The sequence below is a fragment of the Chaetodon trifascialis genome, chromosome 8, assembly GCF_039877785.1.
Source record: "Chaetodon trifascialis isolate fChaTrf1 chromosome 8, fChaTrf1.hap1, whole genome shotgun sequence".
NCBI classification, from domain to species: domain Eukaryota; kingdom Metazoa; phylum Chordata; class Actinopteri; order Chaetodontiformes; family Chaetodontidae; genus Chaetodon; species Chaetodon trifascialis.
The window spans coordinates 9,765,134-9,775,357 of record NC_092063.1 but is presented as its reverse complement, the minus strand read 5'-3'; the positions used below and the strand labels follow the sequence as shown (position 1 = coordinate 9,775,357).

The 10,224-nt window shown below is 39.2% G+C and overlaps 1 protein-coding gene across 1 annotated transcript; it reads right to left on the bottom strand.

Annotated features, from left to right (window-relative positions):
• Positions 1-2,203: 2,203 nt before the first annotated feature.
• Positions 2,204-3,701, bottom strand: LOC139335066 (rhodopsin). Its single transcript, XM_070968473.1, has one exon. It carries the CDS (start codon positions 3,610-3,612, stop codon positions 2,551-2,553), a length of 1,062 nt encoding a protein of 353 aa, XP_070824574.1. The 5' UTR covers positions 3,613-3,701; the 3' UTR covers positions 2,204-2,550.
• Positions 3,702-10,224: the final 6,523 nt, after the last annotated feature.

Sequence of the window (10,224 nt, the reverse complement as noted above, 5' to 3'; positions counted from 1 at the left end):
TTCTTGCAATGTGCTCCGGACATAATGCTGTCTCTGTGTTGATAAAAGCAGTACATGTATATGGGCCAATCTTTTTTATAAAACTATGCATATATAAATACTACATTGTTCATAGCTTTATTTGACCCATGAAGCTATACATAACATTAGTCTAAGTACAAGTAGATGTGGACTTATCCAGCTTCTTTCCTTGAGATGGATTACAATGTATATGTAGCTATCAAAAGAAGTCTGTGAATGCTATTTTTATTATCAAATAAAGTTTTCCATACAAATTCAAAAGGATTTCATATTTCTGCACAGTTGTGTTTCAGTAATGTCCCTGGAGAGGCTTTGAGTTGCACACTCTTTCTGATCAAATCACTGGTGTGTCGGCTGAGGTCACACTACATTTTAATACGCAGCTTTGTTTTACTGACGATTGACAATAGAAGAGAGTTATTACATTTTACAGTGACTGTACACTGGTTCAATTTCTTCCATAAAAGTAATATGAGCTGTCAACTGAATTGCATTCCTTTTCTACTTAGAAAGGCATTTCATTTCTACAACACAATGGTACATTGTGGACAACAAAAGCACAATTCTTGTTTTTTTAACTTGTTAGTAAGTTACAGCCAGTGCTTCAATGGCAGAAATCATACCACTGCACTTGGTCCTCAAAAATTGTACAATATAACAATTGTATAGTAAAAATTCTGGATTATTGTAAACTTAAAGATTATAACTGGTATTTCTTTGTAACAAGCTAAATGGCATCTTGTCTCTGTGAAGAAGAATTCAGAGGGTTGCCATTTATCCAACATTCTTCAAATACCTTGATTAAAATTTTGAGAGCATGACTGTGCAACCACAGCAAGATGCTCTTCTTTTTTTTTAGTGCTGAATTAAAGCAGTGAGTGATTGATTTGGTTTTTCCTTGAGCTCTCAGCTGGAGCTTGACTTCAGAGTGCTCAGTGAGTATATCTGTATTCCACAAAAGATCCACCGGTATGATGGTTGCTATAGCTACGCTTGAAGGTCATTATGGGAGAGATCCTGAGGTGTTTGTTTTTCTCTAGTGTGGCATACCGCACAACCAAGAACTCAGGAGGAGGAGGAATTCACCTCATCAATTGAGCTTCTGTCATTTATCATACTCATCGTAACGTCTTTCACAGAGTAAACAAAAAAAGCCCAGCCTTCGAGAACTCTAGTAAAACCATGAAGCCATAAACCTGTGTAGCTCTCGAGTGGGTCTATACTCATTAATAACCCCATGATTATCTGAGATATCTATCCACTGTTAGGACTGCAGTGGTCACTAAAGAGTATTGCTGTATTTTGTTTTATAGTACTGCTAACCAGAGAACCTTTGCTCTAAATCTTGTTGTCAACATTCTGAAAAGAGAAAAGATTCTATAAAATCTGTTGAGAAATGTTATGCAGTCCTCCAAACTCACTTTTCTTTGACTCCCCTATTTAGCATTTTTTAGCTGTATATTACAGATATATGATATTGTTTTATATTGTTATATTTAATAGATAATTCATAACACACTATGTATGTACTTCTAATGTAGTAGTAGACAGCTGCAAGGACATTTAATGTACAGTACTGGTTAGCAATCATAACTGGTAATACTTACTTTAAACGCCCCCCTATCCTATTTAGTAAATATAAGCAATACATAAATATTTAATAAATAGTTTGTGTGCAATATGATGGAAGTAAAGAACTCAACTGAGAAATAACTGTCTCCATTTCATAACCTTTGCATCAAGGTGTCTCTTGGTAATACCGATTTATGTTATCCAATAAGTCTTTGTCTGTGTTAACCTTTAATTAATGTGATTAATATTCATCATCAGATGAAGTTGGTGTTGTGTCATGTGTGTATTCATCCCTGATTAATAATGTCATAATCCCTTGGATAGGCCAGGTTCTAAGTACAAGGTGACCTGTGACTGAAATGAGATTACAGTAGCAATGCAGATGCCTCTACAATAGAAATTCACTCTTCTCAGTTTCTGTATCATTCTAAGTGTCTGTACCATCAAGTTCGGCAGCAGAAGAGCAGTAGTCACTAAAAAGCTCCAAAGTAGAAATTGACTCAAGACATAAATGCATTCTGAATAGATCATTCACATTTATTCATTTGATTAATCTACAGTCATATGAATTTTGCCACCCAAAGAGTAAGTAAAACATAAACAGGTTGAGTCATTTGCAAAGTGCGATTTATTTTACGTTGCCTTGATTACATGCCTCTACATTCAAAAATAAGCCAGTATCATATATGATCCAACTGTGAAAGATTAACATTTTTCCCCTTTCCTCTGAGGAAAAAAAAAATCTCATTGATAGTTAAGTTGGATATTCTGTACGTACAGGAAAAAACTCTGTAATGGGCTGACCTTTCCTGCAACTGTCTTTAGGTTGAACCAACTCGTTTGTAAAAATACAAAAAGGAAGTTATTTCTGTAGACATTAGCCTTCAGTCGTTTCCCGGGGGGAGCAGAAGTCTTCTTCTTGGATAATGGATCATGGAGCCTGTGTTGTTAGCCCTTTTATGCAGGAGACACAGAGCTGGAGGAGACAGAGGAGGCCTCGGTCTTGGAGGCAGTAGATGCTCCCTCCTCCTCCTCGAAGGGATTCTTCCCGCAGCACAAGGTGGTGATCATGCAGTGGCGGAACTGCTTGTTCATGCAGATGTAGATCATTGGGTTGTAGATGGCGGAGCTCTTGGCAAAGAAAGCCGGGAGGGTCATGAAGACTGGTCCGAATTCAGAGCCCTGATGTGTGAAGATCCACCAGGCCACACCAGCATATGGTAACCAACATACCAGGAAGCCGATGACCATGATTACGACCATGCGGGTGACTTCCCTCTCAGCCCTCTGGGTGGTCTCAGACTCCTGCTGGGCAGCAGCAGCCTCCTTGACAGCACAGAGCAGACGGCCATAGCAAAAGAACACAACAGTCAGTGGAATGAGGAAGTGGCAGATGAACATGTAGATAACGAAGGACTCATTGTTGAAGCCCTCTGCACGTGTGTAGTAGTCGACTCCACATGAGCACTGCATGCCCTCTGGGATGTAACGAGACCAGCCAACAAGAGGGGGCACAGCACAAGCACTGGCCATAAACCAGGTGAAGCCCAAACCCATGATTGCGTGATTCTCCCCGAAGCGGAAGTTGCTGATGGGCTTGCAGACAACCACCCATCTTTCAATAGCCAGAACAACCAGTGACCAGAGCGAAATCTCACCGCCGAGGGTAGCAAAGAATCCTTCCAGATTGCAGCCAAGGCGTCCTAGGACAAAGTAGCCATGCATAGAGGTGTACATCGTTGTGGTGAATCCTCCAAACACCATGAAGAGGTTAGCCACAGCAAGGTTCAGCAGGATGTAGTTTAGAGGGGTTCGCAGCTTCTTATGTTCCAGGGTGACGTACAGGGTGAGGAAGTTGATGGGGAAGCCAAGAAGGATGAGCAGGAACATGTAGGCACCCAGGGCAGCATAGGCTGCTGGGTTGACAAGGTAGTACTGAGGGTATTCATAAGGACTCCGGACAATGCCGGTGGTGTTTACCATAGGGACATAGAAAAATGGTCCCTCCGTGCCGTTCATGGTTGCGGCTTGAGGTTGCGATCAGCCCGTCGGTGGTGTTTCCTCTGGCTGTTCAGGAGAGTGATGGAGAGGGACCTTGCGACAAATGGACCCAGGTCTGGCTTTTAAAGGCACACCTTGGATTATCACTTTCCAAATCCGTCAGCACAAAGTGATTTAGGCCACAGTTAATATCTAATCCAGCCACGACTGCAAACATAACTGACCACTCATCAAGATATTAAGGTTACACCTGCTCATACTGATCACACAGCTATCTGATAACTGCTTATATTAAAGCATAATTACAACAAGACAAATGTTTAAATAATTCATAATTTTGTGCACTGAACTTGAAAAATATTATTGAGAGTGACTTGCTGTGCACAGTTTGCATGTCTCCCCATATTTGTGTGACTTTCCTTCAGGTGCTCTCAACTCCTCAAGTGAAAACGTACAAGGGGATTCTAGCCGCAGATTTGCTAGCATAAAGATGTGAATTGAAGCATGAGTATCAATCTGTTTTAGCTAAATGATGGCAGGTGACCTTTCAAAGTGACTCTCTGCCTTCTGCTGGGAAACACTCCAGACCCCCCCCCCCCCCCCCGACCCTAAATAGATCTAAGCAGGTAAAGGTGATGATCTGTAACCTTAAAACCTTAGTCTAATCTATGAATGTATAGTATAACATTTTTTTAATTAAAACATAAAGGGTAACTTTTATTCTAAAAACATATTAATTAAAAAGTCATATGGTTTTAGTCATTCTGACAACATTTTGTGATACATCGGAAAATAAGCGCATAATTTGAAACACTTTAGTGAGGGTGGTTACAGGTGCATTAGAAAAGTATGTATGTGTTCTACTTTGTACATAAAACCAAAATCAGTCATATATACTGGACTACAGTTTACCTGTCTGACAAACAAATAATATGACAGAGTCTGCCTGAAGACAAATTACTCACAAGTCAGGCTGCAACTCCAACGTTTTTTTTTTCATTATCAATTAATCTGCCAGTTATTTTCTTGATCAATCGTTTAATTATTTAGTTTCAGTTCAACATGTTTGAAGAAATTGTGAAAAAATGCAGTTACATCTTCAATTTGCTTGTTTTATCCAAATGATAGTCCAAAACCAGTCAGATATGACATAGGAATACGGCAAATTTTCCAATCACAATCAAATGTTTACTATTTTTGATTGTTAAATGGCTGAAATTATTTGATTATCAAAATAGTTGCTGACTTTCTATCGATTGACCAATTGTTAAATCAACTAGTCATTGCACCTCTTTATCTGTTTTTTTTTGCAGTTTAATTCTTATAACAAAGAATGCCTCATGGATTTATGAAGTAACAACCTTCAACCTATGATTATTTCTAAAAGATGTTGGAATGAGGGGTAGGGCAAGAGAGAGCATACATGATTTAAAATCACTTTAGCCAGTACTTCATTTCATTTTTTCGGGAACTTAAAAATCCCTCAATCAAAACCGCAGCAGAAAATAACAGGGCATAAACATTTCTTTAAAATATAACATGTCTCTTGTATTGATGTGTGGTAAGTGGTTGATTTTTTGTACTATACTGAATGCAGAGCTGAGGCAGTGGTGTTGCTGAGTGGTGGACCATCTTAGCAGTTGGTAAAGAGCTCAGCACTTTCCTAATGGGTGTTGTATTAAAGAGATTTGGGGCTTATGGACGTGTTACTCTCACAGGCCAGTAATGGATTTAATGTCGTAGAGGGTCATTCTCACTCAGTAGGAAGTTGCTGTCTTCAGATGTGATACCTTGTTTCCTTTTCTTTCTTTCTTTTTTTTGGGGGGGGGGGGGGTGTTCATGAATGGGTAGCATTTCAGAATAATGACATTGTATGAACTACAAACAAACCATAGAGCATTTGTATGTAAGCAACAAGGCCTGTTTGAGGGCCAATTATGGTGTAAGTCATTTTTACATTAGTAACTGTCAATATCAATATCAATAAAAAATGCGTTTGATAAAACATTCGATTTTTTTTTTTTCTTCGCCGAAAGAAACCTGAAGTTGCGAAGCGAGGTTGGTTGCAAGAACAAAGGCACTCGCTCTCAGGTAACCGAGCAACGTAGGGAGTAATCGCTAATCAGTGAGAGAAACGCGCTAACACGCCAATCATGTAACAGTAACCTTTCGGTTGCGCCATCTCGTTGTCACGTGTTTGATACTTCGCGAGAAGTGAGATGAGAAATAGAAAGTGAGCGCTGCAGCGAGCGAAGAAATTGTTGATAAAACAGGGAAAGTCAGCTCGCCAGTATGGCAATTTTTTGGGGGATTTTATAAGTCGGACCGTAGTCAGACCAATGTGGTCTGTAACTTATGCAAGACTGTCGTCGCCACCAAGACCGGTAACACCACAAACTTATTTAACCACCTTAGCCGCGCTCACGTTTTGGAGCGCAGCCGTATTCGCCAACGTCCAACAACATCTACAACCGCTGCACCACCGCACAAGCAGCTGACCGCCATGCAGAGGTATCTGCTTCAGTGCCTGATGACAAATCATCTAAAAGACATAACGGAGGCAGCGGCATATCATATAGCTAAAGACATGCTTCACTGAGCACTGAGGAGAAGCCAGGTTATAAACATCTCTTACACGTGCTTTAAAAAAAAAAAAAAAACAAAAAAAAAAAAACAACACTTGCAATAAAAATATAATTGAATAGTTCATGTATGTTTAGAGTAAGAAGAGTGACTAAAGTTGTTCATATGTCTAGGCTGGTTTTATAATTCAGTCAAGTCTACCTCAGTTTCTGCTATGTTTCCAAAACACTGCACATATCTGAAAACATTTTATTCAGCAGAAGGTGAATCAGCTTGTGAACTTTCTGCTCTAAACCTGCAGGAAGAAAGTTTGCAGGTTTCTCTCTGTTTACATTTTTACACTTTTTTTTACATTTATTATTTCAGTGTTTTCCATGGTTGTGTTGACATTTCCTTTCCTTTCCTTTCTGCCTTGATAGCTGAGGGGATTATAATCAGAGGAAGGTTCAATTTGAAATAAAAATGTTTGAATTGAATGTATTTTTCTCCCGGTCCTTATTTTAAATAGGTCATAAAAAATATCAATAATTATCGATATCGACCAATATAAAACACTTATCGCAATAGTTTTCAGCCATATCGCCCAGCCCTACCCAGCCCTATTAACAAGTATGCTTAAATGCTTTGTAAATTTGTTTTATTACTACAGTGTGGCCGGGACACTCATTGGACAGGCCAGTGCAGGAGATATCAGCTGAATGGTATCCAATTTCCCTTGGAGGAAGTGTGAAACAGTCAGTGCTATGCGTTTGGTGTTTTATTACTTCAGTAAAACTTATTTACTATTGTAAACAATAGTTCTGTACAAATAACATAGCTAACTACTTTTAGTTTGCAATACCGGCCATTCTAACATGAGCATATCATCACATGTGCCCCATATCATGTGCCATAAAAAACTAGACTAGAGTAATACACGCATACAATAGACAAATACAAATTGATAGTCTGCCTTGTAAGCCTGTTATAGCTGGGCACTAATTGATAAAAGACATTTGTTAGACATCAATTTAGTTATACTTTCCAGTATAACACTATGATGGTTGATTTGAAGAATTAATCGTCACATAAAAGTCATTTGAAAATCTGCATGGATGTCTAGTTGCGGTTGCAGAAGTGCAGGAGTACAAGGAGCAAAAATCAAACTGTACTTTCAGAAATCAATCATCACTAAAAAATTTTTAAAAATCATCTCTGTTTGAAGTATCTTTTAGGCATGAGGTCACCTGTAGGTTTGATCTTGGGGATTAAGCAATGATTAGGCTAATAATTAGGGTTCTGCTATTTTATGCAAAGAGTGACAAGATAACCCAGTGCAAGCCAATGAGGATTTCATTGTCATATATGAAATATCTTTGGGTTTTGGACAATTATTTGGACAGAACAATTCTAATACACTCCAGGCATTGGGATGTTGTGACTGGTGTGTCTCACTAGTTATTTAACTGAGAAAATAATCAGCAGATGAAACCGAGAATAAAAATAATTAGCAGTCTAACATTGCACATGTAGCTCTAAACAGTCTTTAACAAAACTTATCATTTGTATGCATAGACGATATAAGTCTGGTAGTAAGTGTATGAATAAATTAAGACTGTGCATAGATAGACCAGTGTTATAGTAAAATACCTCATTATTGTGCAATATACTTCTTAAGTTAAACTAAAGCCACTGAAACTGCAAAAAATTAGTTAAAGACAAAACTGACTGGAGACAGTAGGAGAGAGTTGAGAGCTACAATCCGTACATCTGATATTCATCCACATGCTGCAAAGGATTTACAAATCCAGGAGGAGATCAGCATTGACCTGTTGCTGAGCTGCTAAGTCTCTCCACTCTGCTGTGGCAGATCTGTAGGTGTTTTGCTGCCCTCCTCAGGAAGCCAAAATAAGTACAACTTAAAACAAATCCAAAGGTCTCTTGTCACTGCGACCAGAAAATCCTCAACCAAAAGTCCATCCATCCATCCATTGTCTATACCTGACTCTATACCCGACTATCCCTTTTTTTGGGGGGGGGGGGCTGGAGCCTATCCCAGCTGTCAATGGGTGAGAGGTGGGGAGGAAGCCGGAGTGCCCGGAGAGAACCCACGCGTGCACGGGAAGAACATGCAAACTTCACACAGAAAGACCCCGTCCGACCCGGGGATCGAACCGGCGACCTTCTTGCTGTGAGGCACACGCACTACCTGCCACCCCACCGTGCCGTCTGATATTACATTGATTAATAGTATTTATAACAAACCACAATCACTGGGTGTTCACTGGTGGAAACTGTTTTAATTGTTACTGAATTTTAAAGTTTACAGTGGTGAAAAGTAACATTTGATGAAGTGCTGTTCTTAAGTATATTACTCAGGTGCTTGTCTATATTTGACTATTTCCATGTTTTGCTACTTTCTGCTGTTGCTTCTCTATGATTCAGGGGGAAAAATGTTAGTTTTCACTAAGCTGAACCTCTTAAGCGTAACCTCCCTATAAACAAAGTTAATCATTTTCTATCTGACACTTTGTTGTCTTGGTTTCCCTAATTAAGCAGGAACCCAGTGGGATTATTTGTGGCATACTTATGAACTATGGATGTAATGAACCAGCTACATGACCCACCCTAATGTCCCAATGAAGAAAGTTTTGTTTTAGTCTCTTGTGTATAAAAGATGGTGTTGGCCATGGTTATGGTTTTATTGTTCATAGAACTGGCTGATTTCTACTGAACTCCCTTTCAATGATGTTAAACTGAAAATGGACAGCACTGTAGCATCCACCTTGAGTTCGTAGATGCCTCAGACAAGGACCTTTCTAATGAATAATACAACAAGATTCAGCCTTATCCGCATGAATAGTGCATGACCTTCTCTCCAAAGAGAAGCACAGATAAGCACAGGAGATGTACTGTTACTGCCTGGAGGTGTGCTAATGTGTAAAGCACACATGGTCTGGAGGAAACACTGTTTTAAATTTTTATCAACACCATATGAGAATAGTGCTGATTTCAGATATTATATAGTAAACGATGACTTGCTGCATTGTTACTAAACTCTGTCTTTATCTTGTGTTGTCAAAGATTTAGGTGCGTATCTCAGAAGAGACAGTGTTTACATCATTAGTTCAAGGGTTGTCAATACATATAGCCTCCCCCTAGTCTAGTCAATCTTTTATATTACATATATTTCCCACTATGATCAAACAGCCACTGCTTCACTGTCTGACTTCAGCTTTTTTTGTGTGTTGTTGTTGCATATGAAGATGACTGTGGTTTTTAGAGGACAAATGTGTGGGAAGAGTGTGATGCTCTCTCACTCTGCCCACAGGAACTCTCTTGCTGAGTGACCGGTAGAGAGGAGGGAACACTGTGACCAGGACATGGCACATTCCACACCACCAGCTCCCACATACATTTCACACTGAGGCTTATACATCATCAGGCCCGTAACAGCAAAAATAACATCAGCTGGTGTCGAGGATGTCAAGCTTCGCTTTGTAGTTTCAATGTCCAAACAATAAAAACTCAGCGCTTAAAATAATCTTTGCAGCTGTTTGGTTAACTAACTCAAGATTATTTTCATTACTGATTTATCTGTTGGAAAGCTGCATCGATTCAATCGATTTCATCGATCGAAAAAACTTGCTGAAACTACTTTGATAATTGAATTATTGTTTTAGTCACATTCCCTGGTTTCAGCTTCTCCAATGTCAGGATTTGGTGCTTTTCCTTGTCTTACATGTTAGCACACTGAAAATCTTTGGTGTTTGGACTATTTCATTTTATAGACAAAATGATGGAAAATTATCGATTCATCAAGAAAAGTCAAAATTGTGTGTGTGTCACAGCCAGGACCTCATGTGACTGATAGGAGGAAGTAGAGGTCCCATGATTCCAGTATTCGATTGAGTATTCATTAGTCAAAATTATGGTATTTTTTTGATGATCAAGTCATCGCCGACTAATTGTTTCAACATTCATTTTGTTCTCAGTAATTATCTGGGGCTCTGCTGATGGCTGATGGGTTGGGCTACATATAATCCTACACAAATTCCACACTAAAAA

Coding starts and splice junctions, on each gene's coding strand:
- LOC139335066 (XM_070968473.1), bottom strand. CDS start 3,612: ATGAACGGCACGGAGGGACCATTTTTCTATGTCCCTATGGTAAACACC.